Consider the following 24,738-nt stretch of genomic DNA (forward strand, 5'->3'; position numbering starts at 1 on the left):
TGACTATTACACGTTGGTTCGTGTATTGAAATAACTCAATCGAGAATCTATGACTGATATGAAGAAGCAATACTAAATACCCATGATTGTTTCTTTCTAGATTAATTAGAGTCTCAATCCTTAAGTTATACTCCACTAAAGTAACTGCTCAACTATTATTCGACACATTATCAAGCTATGAGGCATTTCCACGAGCATTATCAGTGATTGCGACGTGAGATTTACAGGAACCTTTTGGACTGGGCCATTTAAATTTATTGGGGTCGAGTCTAAGCATCTCTTTGAGCTATCATCCTTGAATAGATGGACATACTGAAAAGTATAATAACAGAGGAGTTCTTACGTCATTTCATAAGCTAGGACCATATAGCTCTCGCTATAACAACACATGCAATCAAGGAAGGCGATAGATTAATGCACAAATGGGATAGGAAAGAAAATCAAAACCCTAATTACAAAGATGCAACTTTTAATGCATTTATAAATGGGCATTGAGAAAGGCTAAAATAAAATAATAAATAAATAACAGCTGGCTCCACATTTTTACAGCTCATTAACAGAAAGAGGCAAGGAAAATTAAAATNAAGGCTGCCCAAATGACCTCACCCAACGCTGTCCCATGTCAAAAGGGCATCCACAATTCACAATTCGCATGTGCCTTGTCTCTCGGCCATCCTTTTTGCGCCTCAACTAACACAATTTCACATGTTTGGGTTTTCTGGTTGCCAGTTGAAAAACAACCGTGGATTTGTTGGATTCATGTTTTTTTTTTTTTTTAAAGTTCTAGGCAATGGTCTATGGGTTCAGTCGAACAATATTCAAGTTGATTTCTTTAAAAAAATTTAAAAATAAGTATACGGCCCTAAAAATTTAGAACACGAATAATCTAAATGAATTAAATTGGTATGTAATTTCTGTTATAAATCACGGGCTTCAACAATGATATCATATTATCCACTTTGAGCCTAAACTTTCATGATTTTGCTTTTAATTTTTCAAAAACTATGTTTTAGTTAATCCATATCTTTGGTTAATTAGCTGAGATTACTCTTCTCAATAATTTATCTTTGAATGGATTATAAATCATTCTAATTCTCTTAAATTAGCTTCACATGCCTCAATCATTTTATCTTAAAAACTTAGTAAACAAGGCTTTTTAACATTAATCACGACTCGTTACCTGAACAACATAGCTAAAGCAAGACACATCGACTGATGTCACTATATTTAATTATTATAAATTATTGTTATTATTTTATCCAAAAAAAAGAAAAACATCATGTATCCAACAACCAAAAAAGTCATGAAAAATTAGGATACTATGTTAATATTCAACGCTATTTCCTTACATGAAATCAAATAAAAAGTCAGGATCGATTTCGTTATCATACCTAATAAAAAATATATACATGTATTTTTTATGTTCGAATTTGATGGTTAAATTATAATTAATTTTATTAGAAAATATATATTAAAATTAAAAGGTTAACAATAAAACGGGAATAAAAAAAATATTAATTTTGTCCATGAAGATAACTAATGAACATTTATTATAATATGTATTATATTATTTAAATAAATAAATAACGGAAGTGGAGTTTGTGGCCGGAATTTTAAAGAAGGGTACAACTGTCAAAAGAAATAAAATCCGTTAAGGAATGCCAGCTATTGACGGACGGCTGCACGTTTTGTCTTCCCCGTTAATTTCCCGTCCCTTAACTTTCTTTTTCCGTTATTATTATTATTATTATTTTCGGAATTTCCATTATTTTATTTTTAAATTACAGTATTATGCGCTGGCCAAATACTGTCCCTAATCNAAAAAAAAAAAAAAAACATATATTGACGTAATTTTAGGGTATAATGGTAATTGCACACCCCATTTTTTCTATTTTAGTTGGAAAAAAAAAAAGCGTCCGACGTGGCAGTTCTATTTTCTTCTTCTTCATCTTCTTACACAGCTGGGATTTTCCGGTATCTTTTTGGCGGGTTTTCGATTCTTCTTCTTCTTCTTTCTCCTCCATTATATCTCTCTCGCTTTCGTTCTTCTTTTATAATAAACCCTTTTTTTTTGGAGTTCATTTTTGTCGGTGAGCTTCTCTGTTTCTCTTGCACTGTCGTTTCTGTGTTGTATTGTTCATGTTCATCTTCCATTTGGCTGATTATTACTCGTTCCTCCTTTTGATGTTTTGTAAACATTCTTCAATGGCGGATGTGGGATTATTCCATTTTCTTCATCCCTTCTTTTAATTGTTTTTGGAATCTTGGTTGTGGGTTTCTTGGGATTTTCATTCTCCATTGCCTGATTCTTCGGTGTTCTTCCTCGTTTCAGCCCTCTAAATTTCTGTTTTCTTTCGGATTTCTTCGGTTTCAAAATGTTCGACATGTTCTTGAAGCCGAAGTACTACACGAAATGGTATTGATTCTGATTCTGATTCTGATTCCGATTCCGATTCTGATTTTTATGGGTTTCTTTTGATTGATTCTTTCTTTTATTGTAATGTAGCAAATCTTGCTTAAAGCTGTTGAAGTCGCGGCTGGATGCAATTAGGAAGAAGAAGAATGCGGTTCTTAAGTATTTGAAGAGCGACATTGTTGAACTTCTCAAGAGTCGTCTCGATTACAATGCTTACAACAGGGTTAGTTCTTCTTTATGTCTTGGATTGGATTCTTAATCTCTCCGAAACCCATAATTTTAATATCTGTCTTCTGTTGTGATTGTTCTTAAATCCTTTGTGTTTGGATTGACTGTAAGAGAATTTCTGGTTCATATTCCCTGATTTTGGTCGTGCTTGTTGTGCTAATGGTGAAATAGGCTGAAGGGTTTCTTGTTGAGCGAAATGTGTTGAGATGTTATGAGCTAATTGATGAGTTTTGTGGGACTATCTCCAATCAACTGTCTGTCTTGATCAAACAGAGGTAGTAGATATCATGATTTTTGGAACATGTCTGTGTTCTTAGGCTTCAATTTGTTCAAATCAGTTTAAATGTGGTTTCCATGTTTTTGTTTCTGTTCTAGCGAATGCCCTGATGAATGCAACGAAGCAGTCGCGTCGTTGATCTACGCTGCAGCGAGATTCGCGGACTTGCCTGAATTACGAGAGCTTCGAAACTTCTTTACTGGGAAATATGGATGTTCCTTCGAACCATTTACCAGCATAGAGGTTGTTCTTGGTAGCTTAAAAACTCGGTTGTTTCGTTGGAGGGTCGTCCTAAAACTTGGTTTAATTCTTGTTTTTCCTTTTAGCTTATCGAGAAGTCGAGGGCGACGATTCAATCGAAAGAGATAAAGCTTCAACTACTTCAGGAGATTGCTCAGGAATCCGCCATTGATTGGAACTCCAAAGCTCTTGAACAACAATTGTATATTCCTCCCCCAAATGAAGTGAGTTTGTGTGCAGTTCTGTTGTTGTGTGTTGATGAACTCTCTTCATTCTATTGATGGTTTTATGGTCAATCTTGTTGCAGCCTGATGTTGTTCCTGTGCACGGAAGGAAGAAGAGCTCGGTCGGAAAAAGGGACAGCAGCGACGACGAATCCATGTTCGATATTAGAAGTGAAGGCAACACGACCGAGACCTCGACCGTAGATAGTAGTACTGATCAAGATGTCCGAAAAGGAGGTTCCGAGGATGAAGTAGAGGATCAGACACCGTTCTACCTTAGAGTTATCCGACCTCCTTACCTTAAAACGAAACCAACCAACAAGGAAACAATGGAAGAAGCTCGAAAAGCTACCAACCAAGTAGAAAACGATGAACGTAATAAGCAGCAACCCGAGCCAACCTTAGAAGAGAAACCGAAACCGAAATCAGTCAGGCGAAGAAATGTGAAACTACAGCCTACAATGGAGATCAAGATCGACAATGTCGGGAATTCGGGAAACGATATGAGTTCGAGTCGAAACAAAGGTAAAGAAGCCATGAAAGGAGAAGGGGATGATGATGAGGAGGAGGAGAAGATGTTAGATGGGCTGTTGATGCATTACAGTAAGAAAAAACCAAGCCATGAATCAAACGAGGTCAGGGCAGTGTCACTGTCCATAGACTCAACTGAGCCAACTGAGTTAACTGAGCTAGAGAACAAGCATCATATTAGAACCAATTCGTTCGTTCATCCTAAGCTCCCGGACTACGACGAACTCGCAGCTCGGTTTGCAGCCCTCAAGGAAGATAAATAAAAGGTGTCGGTATCAGACGCTCGAGAAAATTATCGATCGAACATGGTTGGCATGACATTAACAAGGAGACTCCATCCTAAAGGAAGATTCTTTGCTTCGAAACTAAACCAACAGGACACTTGCAATTCTCTAATCATTTCTTACAACCTACCTGTACTTTATAACTTNAAAAAAAAAAAAAAAAAAAAAAAAAAAAAAAAAAAAAAGTATATAATTTATACATCTATTCTTTACTCATATTTTTAACTACAAAACAGAGATAATTGTGAAATTTATGGTTTGTTGGAGAATCTACCAAAGAATGGTTGATGATTATTGGAAGTGGGTCCACCTTGGTTAATTAAGTGGAACATCATGAGTCTTTTGGAGAACCCAAAATAAAATCACGAGAGCTTATGACTCAAAGTGGACAATATCACATCATTATAGAGAGTCGTGGTTCCTAACAAAAATGACATACAAATTTTTCTAGCTACTCAAAATGACCAAAAACTTGTAGGAAATCAACCTCTCACACACACATATGAGTGTATGGAAGTGGAATTTTAATTATTATAAATTTCAGATTTTGTTGATTAATTATATTTTTTTCATATTTATTTTTGCACCTATTTTATTCTATTTATTTTAAAATTTTATCTATGATTTTTTCATGTTTGCTTTATATTCATCCTTAATATTCAAATTCAACATATTTATAAAAAAAAAAAAAAAAAAAAAAAGAATATTTTAAAAGTTTATTTGATACAAAATAAAATATTAGAAATTTATTTGACAATTTTTACTTAAAAAGGACATATAATATACAATTAAATAAGATTATATAATATACAATTAATTGATTTTTTTTTTTTAATTTAACGTATGTTTTACACATTAAGCTTAGTATATTTTATAACAAAAATATTCCACTAAATTAAACTATTAAATTTTTTTAATTTTTTTTAAAAAAATAAAAATACGAAGTTTATGAAGTTAAACTTACAAATGGAATATATATAATAATAATAAATAAAAAAAAACCCGATTATTCCTCTTTTATTTAAAAAGAAAGTTACAAAGGGGGCTAAAACGACGCCGTATAGCATCATCCATTTGATTTGTTAAGTGAGTGCGGGATTAAATTTTCTTTTGCTTTTTTTCCCTCCAAAAGAACAAACGCAGCGAAGAAATGAAAGAAACCGTCCCGCTTTTTCCGCCCATGGAAGAACATAACTAGCGTAAAGTAGATCTTGATTCGCTCACTCGTCTTAAAGCTCCGGCCATCTTCATGTTTAATTTTCGGAGAAGTTCTTTCCAAATCGTTTTCCTATGGGTTGTTCACAATCCAAGATCGAAAATGAGGAAGTGGTTTCCCGATGTAAGGATCGGAAGATGTTCATGAAAGACGCCGTCACCGCCCGGAATTCCTTCGCGGCGGCGCATTCTTCCTACGCCATGTCGTTGAAGAACATTGGCGCTGTTTTGAGCGATTACGCTCATGGAGAGAGCCCGCCGGCTCCGTCGTCTCTCCCTGGTGCCGCCGTTGCTCAATCGGCTGCTGCGGCGTCGTCGTCGTACTATAGTTTGCCTCCGCCGCCGCCTCCGCTTCCTGGTTCTCCAGGTATGCCGCTTCAACCAGCTACGAGTATGTTTGAAATGAAGGCCTCGAAGGTTGAGTCGAAGCGTGTGGAGACGGTTATTGAGGAGGTGGATGAGAATGATTTTGAGATTCAATGCGCCGTTGGTCCATTGCGTAGGAGGAGAAGCAATATAGACGGTGGTGGGCGTGGCGGTAGAACTGGCCATGGGGAGCTTGTGGAAGAAGAAAACAGTCCGCCTCCGCGATTGCCGCCTTCACCGAATCGGCCTCCGCCTCCGACCGAAAACCGCCGCATTTACGAGCCGTCGCCTCAGGATTCGACCTACGATTATCTGTTTTCGGTTGAAAATATGCCGGCTCCGACGTTGAGCGGCATTGAGGATTTTGATAATAATATGGAGGCGGTGGAGCAGAGAGCGGCGATGGGGGAGAAATCTGGTGAAGAGCCGCCGTCTTCTTCGGCGGAAAAGACGTCGAAGAAGACGAAGCAAGTAGGTTTTCCAGGTCCAAGCGAGGGAAAAAGGATTGTTAAAGGGAATATCAATCTGCTACAGATCTTCATGGAGCTTGATGATCATTTTCTTAAAGCCTCTGAAAGTGCTCATGAGGTTTCGAAGATGCTCGAGGCCACTCGGCTTCATTTCCACTCAAACTTTGCCGATAATCGAGGTATTCGTCTCGATTTGTTTATCAAGTTCATAATTAATTGTTCAATCATTCAAGGGAACAGATGAACTTTAATTTATGGATTGGGAAACTTTTCCAACTAGCTGTTGGTTTTTGTTCCCATCAGGACATATAGATCATTCTGCTAGAGTGATGCGTGTTATCACATGGAACAGATCATTTAGAGGATTGCCAAATAACGATGAATTGAATGATGATTTTGACAAAGAGGAGAATGAAACTCATGCCACTGTATTGGATAAACTGCTTGCCTGGGAGAAGAAACTATTCGAGGAAGTGAAGGTTCAAACTCTGAATCCTTTTGTCTCATTCTGTTTCTTGTATTTCGCTGAAAAAATCACTCGTTCCCACTGTTTTTGGGATAGGCAGGTGAAGTTATGAAGTTGGAGTACCAAAAGAAGGTTGCTGCTCTGAACAAGCTGAAGGAAAAGGGCACCAATTTTGAAGCAATCGAGAAAGCCAAGGCCACTGTCAGCCATTTGCACACCAGATACATTGTGGACATGCAATCCATGGATTCCACCGTCTCTGAGATCAACCGCATTCGAGATGAACAATTGTATCCCAAACTTGTTCAGCTTGTCAATGGGTAAGACTTGTTCAGTTTGATAACGATTTTATTCTTAAAAATGGAACATTATGAGTTTGTTGTGTGTTGATAATGATGAGATTAAGTAAATTCTGGGCTGAATTGTAGAATGGTCAATATGTGGGAAACCATGCATTTTCACCATGGAAACCAATTGAAGGTTGTGGGTGCTCTGAAAATGCTGGATATCTCTCAGTCGCCAAAGGAAACAAGCGACCACCACCATGAGCGCACGGTGCAGCTTTGGGCTGTGGTGCAGGACTGGCATTCTCAATTGGAGAAGCTTGTAAGCCGTCAAAAAGATTACATTAAGGCTCTATCAAATTGGTTGAAATTGAATCTGATCCCTACTGAAAGCAGCTTAAAGGAGAAGGTTTGTTCTCCTCCAAGGGTCCGCAGCCCACCAATTCATGGGCTCCTCCATGTTTGGCAGGAGCAGCTGGAGAAGCTTCCTGACGAGATCCTAAGAAACGCCATATTCACTTTTGCAACGGTGATCAACACAATTATGCAAAGCCAGGACGAAGAGATGAAGATGAAGGTAAAATGTGAGGAGACAGAGAAGGAGCTTGCCCGGAAGACCAAGCAATTCAAGGACTGGCAGAAGAAGTATGTGCAGCGGAAGGTGCCGAGTCCCGGTGAGGAAAACCCAGAAGAAATTGGTGATAATGATGCCATTGCAGAGCGGCAAGCGGCGGTGGAGGCTGTAGAGAAGAGACTGGAGGAGCAACGGGAAGAGTACCAAAAGCTATGCGTCCATGTGAGGGAAAAGTCCTTGGGGAACCTAAAAAACCAGCTGCCAGAGCTTTTCAGAGCATTGTTTGAGTTCTCTCATGCATGTTCACGAATTTATAGGCACTTGAAATCAATATCGCAGCCATTGCCCAACGGCACAAGGAGTTCAAACATGAACATGAACACAGGGGAAGCAAGATAAAGGTGTTTCTCTTGATTCTTCTTGCTTGTTTATTTTAAAAAACATCACAACATATTTCAGCTATATATATATATACAATACATGCATATGCATATAAATTTAGACACAAATTTCATAGGTTACTAAACCATGTGGGGTTTTGATGAAAATCCCGATCGGCTAACCCACTTATACTCTCCATGATGGAATCTACATCTGAAAGAACCTGGATGGGTGGTCGGTGAGCAAATACAGTTGTTTCCATTGCCACCACCAGTTCTCTGCTGGGGGACGGCCGTCTGTGCCGCCGCTACAAGCGGCCTTCCGTGCAAGACGGTGGGTGTGTAAAGAGGAATGGCCTGATAACACATTTTCTGTAAGTCGGTATGTTTTGTAGAAGGCTGGAAGACTTAGGAAAGGGGAAAAAAAGAGTTGATTTGGAGTAATGATGAAGGGTAAGACTTATCTTAAAAAGGAGGGAAAGAGAGAGAAAGGGAGAGAATGGTTGTTTGTTAGTGCCAACACCTGTCGTTTGGGCACATGAAAATCTCACAACTTTCATCATCTTGGAGGTTGTTTCTTTGTGCACGCATTTGCCAAAGTTTGTACGTCAATACATGTATATATAATTTTGCAAAATTATATTATGATGAGAATCTAAATGCCCATATATGGTAAAAGAATAATGTAAAATATTTAGAATTTGATTTTAAACCAAAACAATTTATTTATTTGAAAATTTTCAAAAATATTTACAAATTGTGTCAGAAGTGGGATTTGAACCCACGCTCTCTCACGAGAACCAGAACTTGAGTCTGGCGCCTTAGACCACTCGGCCATCCTGACCATTTTTGTGCATCAAAAATTACTTTTTAAATTTAATTAAAAATTCTCAAAGTTATTTACACATTTATTAAAAATTGTCAAAGGTGGGATTTGAACCCACACTCTCCCACATCCAAAACTTAGTTTGACGCCTTACATCACTCAATCATCCTAACACTAAAATTTTTAATTTTAAATCAAAACAATTAATTTGAAAATTTTCAAAACTATATACACATTTATGAAATATTTATTAAAGATAGTGTTGGAGGAGGGATTGAACTATGCTCTGTCCTCAAAATTTTAAATCAAGTTATTACTCGCGAGCCACGGCAATTGCGCCGATCAAAGCAGCTAAAAGAATGATCGAAATTAGTTCAAATGGAAGAAAAAATATATGTTGATAAATGAATTCCAATCTAAGTTTTTTTTTTTAATAGTGGGCTCGTATTAACCTGTAATTTATTACAATTAGTCATTCATTGTGTTCTTTTGGTCTTTTTAATGGTACATCTTCGCAGTCGTATTCGTCTCTCGAATTTCGTCATTTTTAGGTCCAAGTGTCTGCTCATCCATCTGAATTCCAAAGACAAATATTGTTATTGAGTGATTGTAATTGCTATGGTTTACAGTAAATAGTTCTTCACCAACCCTTATAAGAAATTTGATAGTTAGAGTTTGCTAAAACTTTTAAGAGAGAATAGGGAGTAAGGAGGGTCTTGGCATCGTTGGAAATTTGCCCTTGGACTTCCTTTCTTCTCCTAAAAGCATTGACAAAGTCAGACGGTAGTTTAGTATTGCAGCTAATTCAGGAGCTTTTTTCTTTATTCAGGGTTTAGGGGACATTACATCAAAGGCTTGAAGTGAGCGAGAGAAGCTATCAATAAATTACCAAATGCTAACAGTGACGAAGATAACTGTCTTTCAGGGAACATAGAGTCAATGACTTCAGTTGAATAGTGTAACGAGTCTAAGGTTATAAAAGTGTTCGCCAACTTTGATAGGCATAACATTGTTGCAAGCAAAGAATAGATGAGAGCTTACTGTTTGTTTCTATTAGAGTCGCAAACTTATTGTAGTCGGACTAGCAAGAGAGAATCTTGCTGCTTTCTTGTTATATCCTAGTGTTCTTGCACGACCCTTCTCTCTTCGATCTTGTCCTGTTTCTCACTTCCCTCTCTCCCCGTTCTATCGTCCAAAACAAGGTTGTACAAAATGGAGCCAAGCGGTAAGACATTGGCTTTTGGTACTGGTATGCACAGGTTTGAAACCTTTTACTCTAGATTATGAACACTTGATCGGATATGTCAAGCATGTAGCAAACCAAAATTGTGACTTGAACCTACTTTGTTAAGAGAAGATCTCGAATGGAAAAAGAGACGGTAGAAAGTAATCCCTTCCAACCAACCAACCCACCGAGTTGAACACAACCCTAGAACCTGTAACAACCCAAAACCACCGCCGATATTGTCCTTTTTGGGCTTTCCCTTTCGTACTTCCCTCAAGGCTTTAAAACGCGTCTACAAGGGGAGGGTTTCCACACCATTATAAAGGGTGGTTTGTTCTCCTCCACAACCAATGTGGGACATCACACATCTGGTATCGCATAACAGACATTTGAACGCTCAATCAAATTAGTTTGTTGAAAGTAGTTGCCATTGAACACACTTCCTCTCACGAAAATCAGAATTTGTGTGGGTAGACCACTCGAACATTGTGACTAATTTTTTTCCATTTAAAATTATTACTAAATAATATAAAATTTAAAATTTAAAATCAGGATTTAAAAATAATTTATTGGAAAAGATTCAAACATATAAAATATTGGCACACTCTCTCGAAAACTTCACAACCATTAGAATCATCCTAACCAATTTTTTATTTAAAATTATTCCTAAAATTTAAAATCTTGAATTTTTAAATTAGAATTATTTATAAAAATTATTTACACGTTTCTAAACTATTATTTAAAATATTATTATTTGAAGATATAGAGCTTGAATGGGGTGCGTTGGCCCATTGGGCCACCTGGATTAATTTTTTATAAAAATTAATAAGTTATTATTATAAAAATTTTAATTGTATTTATTATAATTATTATTTTACAAAAGAAATGTCAAATGTGAATAAGAATTCCACTACATAGGCGTGATTAGACTGATGGGTTGACGTGTAGGGTTCCTATTGGACCCCAATTCAAACGGACTCTAATTTTCCACTTCCCACCCATTCAAAAACCTCTACCCTAACCAACCTAACAAAAGTCTACTCATTGCCCACAATAAAAAAAAAAAAAAAAAATATATATATATATATATATATATATATATATATATATATATATATATAATTTTAAAATGTTTTATCAGACACTAATTTTAATATTACAACTATAATAATTATTTACGAAAGTTTAATCGAATTAGAAAGACGGTTTATGAGAAACTATTAAACGGTAGGATAAAAGTCTAATTTTTAAATTTATAAGAACTAAATTCTAATTTTTGTAAGTTTGGTTTGTTACACGCCTCTTTATCAATTCAATATATCATTATCATTCATATTTAAATACATTTTTTTATTTTTTTCTAATGTGAGTTCCTATTTAAACTATTATTTCGTGAGTAACCTATTAAATATATTTATGATATTTAATTTATTGTTTTAGAGTTGAATTAAAATAAATGTATCTTATTTTTTTTAATTATCAGAACAAAAAGGAATATGTCAACTCTTATTTAACCTCTTGTTGTAAGGCTTGAACTATTTTTAATTTTTATTTTTGCAATTATTAGAATAATAAATAATAATAAAAAAAAGCTATGTCAATAGTCACGAGCCATTGGATATTAATGTCAACTCTATGAAATGGATGTTATATATATATATATATATATATATATATATATATGACTATAAAGCCAAAGAGTCATGCTCTTTTTAGTTATGAATCTTGTCTTTTACTTACCTTTCTATACATTACACAAAAAATAAAATAAAATAAAAGTTTTATATGGTGCTTTTTTTGCCCTTCTTTCCTAATAGTTTTGTTTATTTTAATTATTATTTATATATAAACGAGATCGTCGGTACTTTTTTTTTTCTTTTTTTTACCGTGTCTTCGATCAGTTTAATTTAAATTATCCCAAAAATATATTTAATATTCGTTTCGTAATGTAAATTTATTAAAATTTATACAGAAAGTCAACATTGCAGTAATTGATAGATTCCTTTACCGAAAGTCAACATTCCACTGCTCTTTTATTGTTTTTACAATTTTATACTTCAATTATAGTTTTGATACACAAAGTTTAAGAGTATTTTTTCTCTAATTTAGCGGTGAACCTAAATACAATTCTAACTCGTAACGGGTTTTTTATTTTTATTTTTTTAATATTGAAATAAAAGAGTAATAACAAGTAGCTCAAAGTATTGTAATAAAAGAAATGAACCACTTAGGGTAAGGTGACTCTAAAAACTGTGTGTTGGACTGCCTATTGGTGAGTTGAAAAGCCATATCTCCTTTGGTCTTGTTGGCTAAAGATCTCCATTGTAAACTGTCCATTGCTTCCATTCAAAGATCTCCATAGGAAGTAGGAGATAATACATGACGTAGCACGTCGGGAATAAGGGTAGACATACTAGATGTAATCACTCTCTTGGTTGGAAGCTGTGCCGCTCTGCTTTTACAATCGATACACGGTTGAGTCTATCAATCTTTTTTTTGAAACATTAATTCTTATAATTAACAAAAAAAAAAAAAAATAATAATAATAATTTATTTTTACCGATAAAACTATTTAAGAGGATTATATCAAACTATAAAGACAAATTTTAAAATTTAAAATAAAATAGACTAAATTTTAACTTTCTCTAAATTATGGGATAAAATTTATAATTTAATATATATTTTTTTAAAGATAAATGACAGATAAAAAAAAAAAGTTTACCGTGCAAAAATGAAAATTCGAACTATGTTAAAATTGACTCGGGCGTATTAAAAATAATAACCGAAAATATTCTTTTACGAGTAAGTCCATTAAACAGAGAAGACTATGGTCAGATACATTCTTCGGTTCCAAAATTGGAACAAGTTACCAAAAAAAAGAAGATAAAAAATTATTATATAATAATTTGGTAACCATATCCTAAAAGTCCTAAATTTTGCATGCTTATTTAATTACATACCTTTTAACATTTCCAAGTTTCCATAATTACCACTTCCAAGTTTAAAAATATCAATAGTCTATTATTAAAATTATTATTATACGAATCAAAGAAATATAAAATAACATTAATGTATAAATTATGCTCATTTATCGTTGTGTTAGACACAAAAAAATTCGACTAAAACCAACCCATTTTTCTTAAATTCACCATCCATTAAAACAAATAAATAATGTTTTTCATCCAAATTAAATACTAAGAACTTAATCAACGACACCATAATTACATTTTACAAGAGTTATATGGTAATTCTAAGTTCAATGTTTAGGGTAAAAAGAAAAATATAATTGATTATAATAATAATTTCGTCTATTTATTTTTAATTTTAGGTCTAAAATGTAAAGTTTCAATTAATAAAATTAAACATTTGGGGAAGAAATTTAATTTATATTTAATAAATTAGATTAATTTTAATTTTTAAAAATATATTAGATATCTATTAGGCAAAATTAAAATGTATTTTTAAATTTTATAATTTTATTAAACAATTTTTTTTAAAAAAATAGAGATATTGACTTATAATTTATCCAAAATAAATAAATAAAGTTAAATATTGGAAATAAAAGTCCACCAATTAGGAGAAGGCACTACCGTTGAGTTCCATCCCTTTAATTGATTATTCATTTTTTTTAATTAAAAAAAAACGTATTTTCTAGGCCATTAATATTTTTTTGTTACTTTCTGGCTTTTGCGTTGTTTGTTTTTCTTTATAAGAATTAAGTATTCTCTCTGAATTTTGGAGAGCAAAACCAAAAGAAAAAAATTCAGTTCATCCAAACAGGCTATACACTGCCAAGAACAAACAAGAAAAATGCCTAGAAAATTGCGAAAATCGCTGCTAGGTTACCTCTCGAAGATCAAAAGGCCAACGCCTCAGCTTCAATTTCCTAATCCCCAATCATTCAAATCTTCAAAAAACTGGATTCTCGCAGGTTGTAAGCATCCGAAAACGCTGTCGTTCGCCATCGATCGGAAGAATGGCGACGGCGCCGGTAACAACGCCGCTGCGGACCCCGCCGCTGCCGCTACTCTCTCCGATGTCGATCGATTCCTCGTTGAGAACTTCCGATCGTTGTACATGAAAGAGGAGGAAGAGTTCGAGGAGAAGAAAATAGAAGAAGAAGGTCGAGAGAGCAAGAAGCAAGGAGTGGTTTCACCTGATTCGCCGGTTGATTCGAACGGCGGATCTCACCGATTCTTCTTCTCCCCTGGCTTGTCCGGATCTCCACCGAACGATTCTCTGACGGAATCGTCGGAAAATGTAGGATCGAGTTCTTCATCTTTGAACGGTGAAAATCAGAGCAAGGATGTGAAACTTCCGAACGATTGCATCGCGATTTTGAGGTACTCGCCGAATCCGCCTGAGGAATTTCGGCGAGCGATGAAAGAGATGATGGATTCTCACATGAAACAGCAGGAGAAAGTGGATTGGGAGTTTATGGAAGAACTTCTGTTCTCTTTTCTAAATCTGAACGATAAAAAGTCGCATAAACACATACTTAATGCTTTCGTTGATTTGATAGTGATTTTGCGGCAGAAGGTTGAGGACGATGCTTCGAAGCCTCGAACAGTCCGTAGCGTGAGAATGGTGAGGAGGATGATGTGAAATCTGCCGAATCTGCAGAATCTGCAGAATCTGCAGAATCTGCAGAATCTTTGAAAATGATATCAAAGATTTGCAAAAATAATAACGAATTTGAAATGAAGGTCTCCTTGAAGCTTGTAGGAGAACCGCTCTCTGGTTCTGCAACAAAAGCGGAGATGGTGATTACAATGCACAGGGTATACTTCTCGATATCCTTACCCTTAACATTCTATCTGCTTCTCACAGTTTAGTCCCTACAATCTGTAAGCAACATCCGANATTTTTTTTTTTTTTTTTTTTTTCTTTTTTTTGGGTAAATTCTGTTACATTAATCTCCAATGTTACATTAATCTCAAATGTTACATTAATGTGCAGAAATTCAAATAAACTCCGATCTAAATTTACCTTCTGAAATTTATAATCAAAACTTTAGACCCGCAAATTTGGAAGGAATATGCTTGAGAGTGAGTTAGAACAAGACAAGGAGAGATGTTGATTGAACTTTACATATTTGGGCCCATGGAACTCACTCCGAATTTAGTAGATAATTACGGTTTAGTGGAGTGGGCCTGGAATTAGAGACGAGATTATATTATTATTTTCTTGGATTCGGCTAAAATTCAGTTTTAAACTGAGAATGAGGAGGATCCCGAGGAGAGATTTCTCTCGTTACTATATGGGACTTGGAATGAGATTATACTATTATCTTTGACCTTGCTAAATTTCAGTGTAAACTGGAAATATTTCAGTGTAAACTGGAAATGAAAAGGGTCTTATGAGAGATTTCTCTTATTACTATATGGAGTTTAGGACGAGATTATATTATTATATTATTGTCTTTGACCTTGCTAAATTTTAGTTTAAATTGGGAATGAGAAGGGTCTCGAAAAGATATTTCTCTCGTTACTATATGGGGTTTGAGACGAGATTATACTATTGCCTTCCACTTTATTAAATTTCAATTTAAATTGGAAATGGGGAGGATCTCAATGGAAGATTTCTCTAGTTATTATATGGGGTTGGAGACGATATTATATTATTGTATTCGACCTTGCCTCGTGTATATATACACATATACATATATAATATAAAAAGATTGTTATTAAAATTTGAGATTTTAACATTCTAGTTAAAATTATATTATATTTGTTTATGAAATATTATTAGATTACTACACCCTTACAAAAGTGGTAAATTTTTTTTTTTTTTTTTTTTGAAGAAAACTCGAACTAAAATAAACTATAAATGGATAGATTTGCAATAGAGAGTAGGACGGGGAAGACCCTTTCTATTAAAGATGATTAGGAGTGAGTTCCCATATTGGTTAATTTAGTGGAAGATCATGAGTTCATAAGTGAAGAATATTTCTCTATTGGTATGAGCCCGTAGGTAAGCCCAAAGCAAAGCCATGAGAGTTTATGCTCAAAGTGGACAATATCATACCATTGTAGAGAGTCGTAATTCCTAACACTTTCCTCGGCCTCGTGGACTCTTTAGAAATTATCCAAACTTCTAATGAAGAAGAATTCTCCTTTTTACCCCGGCTTCGGGACTCGATTAAAAGAACAAAAAGAAAAAAGAAAGAAAGATAGGACTCATATTGATCACATCTCTCATTTCAGTTTTAAGAATTGAAAACACAAAAAAATAAAAAATAAGATTAATTTAAAATTAATTTAAAAAAAAAAAGCACAAAATAGTCATTGACTAAATTATTAAAGTTAAAATAATAAAAAGAGAAATAAAAGAATATTGGGCCTTTGCAGAGGGTCGGGCCCAAAATGTTTTGAAGAAGGGAGGGCGGCCCAGAAGGCCCAGTCCAGCGTTGAACAAACGTGGAAAATGAAAATGCAGAGTGCGTATAGATGTTTCTAGAACTTCAGTATCTATCTAGACGACTCTAGGGACCACGAGTCACGACGTCTCCAGTTCTAAAGGCTGCCCCTCGAATCGGAAAATAAAATCAAAATTAAAGAAACAGAACAATATATATATATAAATAAATAATATTAATTTATTATTTATAAAACTTGAAAATTCCACAGAAAGCCCTTGAAAGTGGTACGTAGCCCTTTTCTTTTATAAGCGCGGTCTTGTGGAGAGTTCCAGAACCCAAGAATTAAATCTCTCTTCCTTTCCATCGCTCTTGCTCTTCGGATCGCTCTGAAGGTTTGTTTCCATACGCCGCTGTTGTATTGATTCTCGTTTTCTTGTTCTCTTCACCTGTAGATCTGAGAGTTTTGCTTCCTCGATGCGCCCATTTCCAACTTCTTTGTCTCTTACTAGATTTGTTTTCTTCAGATTCGGAGTGTTTTGATTTTACATTTCTATCAATTCTGCTCGTATTGCCGTTTCTAGGAATGAATCTATTGCTTCACTTTTTCTTTTTGTTCTTAGCTTTAATTACTGGTTAAAGCATTTCGACCTAGTTTGTTATGCAACATTTTGTTGATTTTTTCATGTATTTAATGTGTTTTGTGGTTTCCATGTTTGATCTGTTTCTTGAAATGTTTTAACACACTGATATGGCAATAAGTATATGGAGAGTGTTATTGTACGGATTTGGATACCTATCGCCTCGAGTTTGACAAAGTGAAATGAACGGATTGTCTTTGTTGGACTTGTGGCTGTGTTTATTTCGTTTCTTCTTTCGTTTCTCTGTTTGAATTTTATTTGAACGATTTTTTTCGATCAAATACGCAAGTTGGCATACTGGTTGCTACTACAATAGTTCCCGCGAACTATACTCGTTACAATAATCACTGATGCGGCTCTTCTCAAGGAAATTCGATTGCATATCTTTTTCCTATTGATAATAACAACATTCATTAATATTTTCAGGTTCTTCCATTTTTTTGACAGGCCGATTGTTTTTGACATATCGGTTCAATCTCTTGCAAGATGAGCGTTGTTGGTTTTGATTTTGGTAACGAGAGCTGCATTGTAGCTGTTGCAAGGCAGCGAGGTATTGATGTTGTTCTCAATGATGAATCCAAGCGGGAAACTCCAGCTATTGTCAGCTTTGGTGACAAGCAGCGATTTATTGGGACAGCTGGTGCAGCGTCAATTATGATGAACATCAAGAATTCGATCTCTCAGATTAAGAGATTGATTGGCCGTAAATTCTCTGAACCAAGCTTGCAAAAGGATATTCAGTCATTGCCGTTTTCTGTAACCGAGGGGCCTGATGGCTTTCCTTTAGTTCATGTCCGTTACCTGGGTGAGGTAAAAACTTTTACGCCAACCCAGGTGTTGGGTATGCTATTTTCAAATCTGAAAGGCATCGCGGAGAAAAATCTTAATGCCGCGGTGGTTGATTGCTGCATTGGAATCCCGGTTTATTTCACTGATCTTCAGAGAAGAGCTGTATTAGATGCAGCTACAATTGCAGGGTTGCATCCCCTTCGCTTGATGCATGAAACTACTGCAACAGCCTTGGCTTATGGTATATATAAAACTGATTTGCCTGAAAATGATCAGTTGAACGTGGCATTTGTTGATATTGGACATGCAAGCATGCAAGTGTGCATTGCTGGCTTTAAGAAGGGTCAGTTGAAAGTGTTGGCCCATTCATCTGATCAGTCCCTTGGTGGCAGAGACTTTGATGAGGTATTATTTCATCACTTTGCAGAAAAGTTCAAAGGCGAGTACAAAATAGATGTTTATCAGAATGCAAGGGCTTGTCTAAGGCTCCGCACTGCTTGTGAGAAGCTTAAGAAAGTCCTTAGTGCAAACCCTGTCGCACCTTTAAACATAGAATGTTTGATGGATGAGAAAGATGTGAGGGGAATCATTAAACGGGAAGAATTCGAACAAATAAGTATTCCAATATTAGAACGTGTGAAAGGACCTTTGGAGCAAGCACTTGCAGAAGCTGGTCTTACCGTTGATAATGTCCACATTGTTGAAGTTGTTGGTTCAGGTTCTCGTGTCCCAGCTGTAATAAAAATATTGACCGAGTTCTTCAAGAAGGAGCCTAGGCGTACTATGAATGCAAGCGAGTGTGTTGCTAGAGGTTGTGCCCTTCAGTGTGCTATCCTCAGTCCCACATTCAAAGTGCGAGAATTTCAGGTAAGAGCGCCTGATTCAATGACTAATCTCAAACTTTTCCCTTACAGTTCTCCTCTAACTAACATGGTTTCTACGAACATTTTTTATTTACTTTTATGTAACATGAAAGTACAAAGATGTACCGAGGATTATGATTTGTTAGCAATTGATTTTTGAGTATATTATTTGTTTTTCTGCTGAATTTGTTATATGCATCCTGTGTGAAGTCAGTGAAAAACCTTTGGCCGGACGCCTGTTTTTTGCACTTCCCCCTGATTTATTGGTTTGCTCTTTTGAAGGTAAACGAGAACTTTCCATTTTCCATAGCTCTCTCGTGGAAGGGTGCTGCTTCAGATCCTCAAAATGGAGCAGTGGACAATCAGCAGAGCACTGTTGTTTTTCCCAAGGGGAATCCCATACCCAGTGTCAAGGCTCTTACATTTTATAGGTCCGGCACATTTAGTGTTGATGTACATTATACTGATTGTGATCAGCAAGCGAAGATCAGTACCTACACGGTGAGGGTTAACATTCAAATTGAGTAGCTTGAGCATTTGCTATCTTGTAATCATTGAGATTAAGTTGTGGGTAATGTGCATATCCAGATTGGTCCTTTTCAATCTTCAAAAGGTGGAAGGGCAAAGGTGAAGGTGAAGGTTCGACTTAATTTGCACGGAATTGTTTCTGTTGAATCAGCCACAGTAAGTCTTCTATAGGTCTTTGTTCGTTGTATTGTTGGTCTACGTTTGTTTTTAATCATCTCTGAGGGGGGAATCTCTGTATGTTTAGCTATTAGAGGAGGAGGAAGTAGAGGTTCCAGTCACCAGAGATCAGTCAGCTAAAATGGAGACTGATGAAGCTTCATCTGATGCCCTTCCCAGTTCTAACGAGAACGATGTTAACATGCAAGATGCCAAGGGAAGCACAGATGCTGGAGCTGAGAACGGTGGTGCTGAGTTAGGAGACCAATCTGCCCAGATGGAGACGGATGCCAAGGTAAGTAGCGGGGAGTTCCATCTCCTCCTCCACAGCTTTATCTTGTCACTGTCAATATAGATAATTAAGTGTAGTAATAGATATGCTGTTTGTTTATACGTACTTTCTCCAGTAGATTTACTGAACTCTGTTCCTTTTCTAGTTTGATTAATTATATGCCCTCCTCTCTTTATCCTTTTTTTTTTTTTTTTTTTTTTTTTNTTTTTTTTTTTTTTTTTTTTTTTTTTTTTTTTTTTTTTTTTTTTTTTTTTTTCTCTCTCTTCTCGTTCTATTTCCTTCATGGTTCTGATTTTCTTTTGGTTTCCCTTGACACCTAAATTGCCTTTTTATTAAATGAAATATTTAAAAAATATTTCATAACTTCAGTAAAATTTGGCGATTCCAACAACAATTTCACTAATCCTTTTCCCTTTTTCTTCTTTCCTCATTATTAGAGGAAATGATGAATCCATCCTGTCCAGGTTTCAGATTTCATTGTGTTGAATAATAAGTTGAAGGTTCTGAAATTGTACTTTATCCTATTTACACAGTAAATTAGCACTACTAATGTTTTTAGTTTTTTGAAAATATATAAATTTCCCAAAGTTATTATTATGTTCTTAAATTATGTATATTTTACATAATGATTTTTTTAAGTAATTAAAAGCTCTCAGAGTCCTTTTGAGTTGGACTACCTTTGCTTGCTGTTTCACTAGCAATATCGATGTTCCATTATTTGAGCATCAAGTAGACGATGGCGTTTTGTGGGTTAGGTGATTTTTGTGTTGTACATGTGGCTAATCTCTTGGCATTTAGGTTGAAGCACCAAAGAAGAAGGTTAAGAAAACCAATATCCCCGTGGTAGAATTGGTTTATGGTGGATTGGCATCAGCTGATGTACAAAAGGCAGTGGAAAAGGAGTTTGAAATGGCTTTACAGGATCGGGTTATGGAGGAAACCAAAGAGAAGAAAAATGCTGTCGAGGCATATGTATATGAAATGAGAAACAAGGCAAGCTACAACTTCCATATTTTTATGACAAGCTCTCTTGAATGTTGAATTGAAATTTAACGGATGAATGTTTTTTGTGTCCCCAGCTGCATGATAAATACCAGGAGTTCGTCACTGATTCACAGAGAGAAGAGCTTTCTGCCAAACTTCAGGAGGTTGAAGATTGGCTTTATGAAGACGGAGAGGATGAAACGAAGGGAGTCTACATAGCTAAGCTTGAGGAGTTGAAGAAGGTAAGTGATATGTTTCAAGTTTTCAGCCAGGAAGAAAATCATGATATATTGATTACAAGAATTAGTCATTTTTTTTGTTTGTGGTCTTTGGCTGCATTCTGACGTTGGACATAATTTGCAGCAAGGTAACCCAATAGAGGAGCGTTTCAAGGAGTACACGGAGAGAGGAACTGTGATTGATCAACTTGCTTACTGCATCAACAGTTACAGGGAAGCAGCAATGTCAGCTGATCCTAAATTTGACCACATCGACATTTCTGAAAAACAGAAGGTATTACTTGTTTCTGTCTCTTCATGATTTATGTTCGGGTGGCTGTGTAACGTTACCCCTTTATCAAAATATTCTGCAGGTCTTGAATGAGTGTGTGGAAGCTGAGGCCTGGTTAAGAGAGAAAAAGCAGCACCAGGACTCTCTACCCAAACATTCTACTCCAGTCCTCTATTCTGCTGATGTGAGAAAGAAAGCTGAAGCGCTTGACAGGTTACCCATCCTTTCTAATTACTTTAAATCACTAATTAGTGTTGAGCCCTGTTTCGACTAAAGGTGCTCAAGGAGGTGCTTTCACATAAAAGTCGTTTATTATAAAGTAATCTATTCAAACCCTTAGTCCATTCATTTGATCTAGGATTCTTGAGGTTATTTTTTCTCTGGAAGTCTCAACTTGGAACACTTTCACACATTGTATTAGATTCCTTTATCTTGTGTGCTTGCTCACTTTTAACTTCAGCATTCAGTACAGTTCCTACTTTTTCAATGGAAATAATGTTTGGTTGATCAACTGATTGTTTTCTGATGCCTGGAATATGTATTTGTTGCATTCATGCAGGTTTTGCAGACCGATAATGACGAAACCCAAGCCAGCTGCGCCTGAGACACCTCCACCAGCTCCTCAAGGCAGTGAGCAGCAAGGAGGGGATGCCAGTGCAACTTCTAATGCTGGCGCAAGTCCGAACCGGAAGGGAGCTGATGAAACTGAGGTGTCCTCAGCTTCTACAGAGCCAATGGACACGGAAAAACCAGAACCTTCGAGCGCTGCTTAATCTAGTCGAATGCTTGCCTTTGTTATTTATGACGAACTACTATCGAGCCAAACAAAAAAAAATATTGAAACTTGGTGAGCTGATGAATGATGGTGGGTGGAAAGCTGGCTTGTATTTGACTTGTGGAATCAGTTGTGAAGCGTTTTGTATTTGGTTGTTTTTGCTAGGGCTTTCTTTTCTTGGTGGAGCGAGTCTTTTTCAGCAATCCGTTCTTTTAAGAGGAAAATTTTCAGAGAAATGTTAGTGGTTTATTAATGGCCTCTCGTTGCCGAGGCTCATACTCATCTTTTCTGCATTTACGGCTATTCTCTATACTATTTTGAACTCCAAAAAGAATCATTAAATGGATCATTTTTGCCCATTTTCTTTGATCTGGATATGCCATCTTCCTGCCCAACTCCATTGTAATTGGTATCCTCGACCTTTATGGTTTAGGAATGATCCGTTTTGTGTACCCATTTTCTTCTGGGCAATCAGCGAATTGAAACATGAAATGCTTTACTGTGTCATTGTTGTCAAATGTAAGAAAGGTTCCATCGAATATATTGCACTGATCAGAAATCAATGGGGGAAGGGGCCTCCCATCTATTATACAAACACCATATGATCATCAATGACATACTAAGAAATAGTAAGATTACATTATCCGTTGGTACTCTTGGCAGGGGCACCGTAGTCCCCGTCGTCATCGTCGCCCTGCCTAAGTTTCGCAATCTCAGCCTGTGCTCTCTCCATGATATGCCTTTTCTGCAACTCTAAATCTCTCAAGAAATCCATCCTCATCTTCTCTAACTCCATCATTTGATGTCTTTTGCTACTCTCTATTTTCTCATAAATCTCACTGAACTTGTGAATGGAGTTAGCTAGCATCCTGAATGAGGTCCCATCGCAACGGTTTCTCCCATACATCCTTTTCTTCGGTGGAAGTCCATCTAGTTCGTCATCCTCACCATCATCAGATTCTGAATTTTCGGGGCTATCTCTCATCTCATCGAACCCGTTTGCACGGTTTAGATAAGCTCTAGGGTTCATGAACACATACTCCCCCGAGTCTAAGCCACACGATAGGCCTCCTTGGTTTGGGGGTGAAGACATTAACATGTCCAACTTCTTAAAGTAAACCCATTTGCTGGTAGAACCACCTAATTCTGTCGACTTCGATTTTTCCTTTTTATACTTCTTCTTCAACGTATCAAGGCGGTTTCGGCATTGTGTGTCCGTCCTCTCTATCTTCGAGACCTCCGATACCTTCTCAGCAACCTCTTGCCATTCCTCAGATCGGAGACTTTTCCTCCCGTGTTGAAGAAACCGTTCGCCCCACGCGTCTAGAAGAACAACTGTTTCATGTTCATTCCAATCCATCAATGAATTCCTGCCCCCAACAAATAATCTTTGAGCAGGAGTAACAGATGATGGAGCTGGAACACGAGGAGCAAGTTCATAACTTGATGCCAAGCTCTTCAAACGCCGCTTCTTGGGGTGTCTTTCCAAATCAGCATCATCTCGTTTGACAGTACTGTTCTGCTTGTCGTCTTCATCCATATCATAATCATCCTCGTCATCACCATCATCTACTTCATCGCTTGTGTGAGCAAAACCATTGTTCTGATCATTCTCATCATCTTCCTCCCCCAGTCCTTCATCCTCTTCATCGTCATCTTCAACATCATCATCCACATATTGATTGCTGACCGGCCTTGAATAAGGAGCATCTCGGAGAGGAATCTTCGGACGAGGTACAGAACTATAACTTTCCCGATGGTTTCCACTGTAACGTTTGGATAAAGGATACCTCTCTTCTCCGTTGTCGTCGTCCATTTGAGATCAAACAACAGCAAACAATCCCAGAGCTAGTTCCACATTTTCATATAACCAAACTGCGATTTGAGTAAAAACAACTTTACTTTCCAGAACAAGATAAAATACTTCTTACCAATCGATCTCACAGTAATCTTACTCCTTCACTCTTATAAACCCGTCTTGAATCAACACTCGACAAAAACCTTCCCTCAAATCCCTATATCTCGTCCAAGATCCGGAAAAGATTCGAGATGCGAGAAACCTCAATTCATAGACGAGAAGAGAGCGGAAAAATCAATAGCTAACTACTCTACCTTCTCGACTCCAGGACAATATCGAGCGAACATAGCTCCGTAACGCCAATTCGAACGGAAGATTGAAACAACATACAACATAAAACTTCGTGGTTCTCTAAAAGCCCTAATTTCAAAGATGAACCAAGATTTCGAGAATACCAGAGGCCACAAGCTCTTACCTCAAGCGAAGAAGTGAGAAACCCAAGATTTATGCAGCTGCGCGATTAAGCTGAAGTTTGTTGTTGTTCTTAAAGCTGGAGTACGAAAGGATTCGAAGAAAGATGGATGAAATAAGGCTTTCGAAGCAAACAAGAGAACAGACGAGGGAGTAAGACACGGGATATATCATCTGGTTGCTGCTAACGTACGTAGAAATTTACTACTGCGTTTTTTGGGCCTTTTAATTTGGGCCTTAAGTAGTGGTTAATGGGCCGATTTGGAATCTTATTGGGCTGTGGTTATTCGATGGTTGTTATGGGCCGTGGCTCCTTGCAGGCCCTTTAATATTTTTATTTTTTGAGCTCACTCTACATTCAACAATATACTCTTTTTAACTTTCGAGGAGATGGAGGCAATGACATGGCAGCATAACACAAGCTGGTTGCTGACTAGACCGACCTCATCCTACGTGGCTTGATATTTTTGTGGTTAAAGTGCAATGCCAAATGTTCATGTTGTTAAATATCCATGTGGATCCACAAAATCAGTCTGATATTACGAAAATGACACTGAACTTCGAAAA

At 36.5% G+C, this 24,738-nt stretch overlaps 5 protein-coding genes and 1 non-coding gene across 7 annotated transcripts; 4 read left to right on the forward strand and 2 right to left on the reverse strand.

The window, feature by feature from the left end:
- Positions 1-2,014: 2,014 nt before the first annotated feature.
- On the forward strand, positions 2,015-4,348 carry LOC111778886. Its single transcript, XM_023658886.1, has 7 exons — positions 2,015-2,090; positions 2,333-2,416; positions 2,507-2,639; positions 2,816-2,919; positions 3,020-3,164; positions 3,248-3,385; positions 3,469-4,348. Exons 2-7 carry the CDS (start codon positions 2,376-2,378, stop codon positions 4,177-4,179), a joined length of 1,272 nt encoding a protein of 423 aa, XP_023514654.1. The 5' UTR covers positions 2,015-2,090; positions 2,333-2,375; the 3' UTR covers positions 4,180-4,348.
- A 972-nt stretch (positions 4,349-5,320) lies between these two features.
- Positions 5,321-8,060, forward strand: LOC111778203 (nitrate regulatory gene2 protein-like). The gene is made up of 4 exons (XM_023657892.1): positions 5,321-6,430; positions 6,555-6,730; positions 6,814-7,037; positions 7,146-8,060. The coding sequence occupies exons 1-4, from the start codon at positions 5,491-5,493 to the stop codon at positions 7,972-7,974; spliced, it is 2,169 nt and encodes a 722-aa protein (XP_023513660.1). The 5' UTR covers positions 5,321-5,490; the 3' UTR covers positions 7,975-8,060.
- A 655-nt stretch (positions 8,061-8,715) lies between these two features.
- On the reverse strand, positions 8,716-8,799 carry TRNAL-CAA. Its single transcript has one exon. It is a non-coding gene; the product is annotated as a tRNA-Leu (tRNA).
- Positions 8,800-13,720: 4,921 nt separating this feature from the next.
- Positions 13,721-14,886, forward strand: LOC111778964 (transcription repressor OFP14). Its single transcript, XM_023658979.1, has one exon. It carries the CDS (start codon positions 13,817-13,819, stop codon positions 14,609-14,611), a length of 795 nt encoding a protein of 264 aa, XP_023514747.1. The 5' UTR covers positions 13,721-13,816; the 3' UTR covers positions 14,612-14,886.
- Positions 14,887-16,619: 1,733 nt separating this feature from the next.
- On the forward strand, positions 16,620-22,269 carry LOC111779407 (heat shock 70 kDa protein 15-like). Of its 2 annotated transcripts, none has more exons than XM_023659578.1 (10): positions 16,620-16,759; positions 17,432-18,661; positions 18,940-19,158; positions 19,246-19,341; positions 19,430-19,636; positions 20,432-20,626; positions 20,713-20,859; positions 20,981-21,130; positions 21,210-21,340; positions 21,687-22,269. In XM_023659578.1, the coding sequence occupies exons 2-10, from the start codon at positions 17,492-17,494 to the stop codon at positions 21,898-21,900; spliced, it is 2,529 nt and encodes an 842-aa protein (XP_023515346.1). In that variant the 5' UTR covers positions 16,620-16,759; positions 17,432-17,491; the 3' UTR covers positions 21,901-22,269. The 2 variants fall into 2 exon arrangements, with proteins under 2 accessions (XP_023515346.1, XP_023515347.1); XM_023659579.1 differs by having other exon boundaries at positions 16,623-16,759; positions 17,453-18,661.
- A 115-nt stretch (positions 22,270-22,384) lies between these two features.
- Positions 22,385-24,342, reverse strand: LOC111779408 (trihelix transcription factor ASIL1-like). Its single transcript, XM_023659580.1, has 2 exons — positions 24,176-24,342; positions 22,385-23,777 (listed from the first exon to the last, which is right to left on the reverse strand). Exon 2 carries the CDS (start codon positions 23,716-23,718, stop codon positions 22,543-22,545), a length of 1,176 nt encoding a protein of 391 aa, XP_023515348.1. The 5' UTR covers positions 23,719-23,777; positions 24,176-24,342; the 3' UTR covers positions 22,385-22,542.
- Between the last annotated feature and the right edge of the window lie 396 nt (positions 24,343-24,738).

This window comes from Cucurbita pepo, chromosome LG17 (assembly GCF_002806865.2).
Source record: "Cucurbita pepo subsp. pepo cultivar mu-cu-16 chromosome LG17, ASM280686v2, whole genome shotgun sequence".
In the NCBI taxonomy this organism is placed as follows: domain Eukaryota; kingdom Viridiplantae; phylum Streptophyta; class Magnoliopsida; order Cucurbitales; family Cucurbitaceae; genus Cucurbita; species Cucurbita pepo.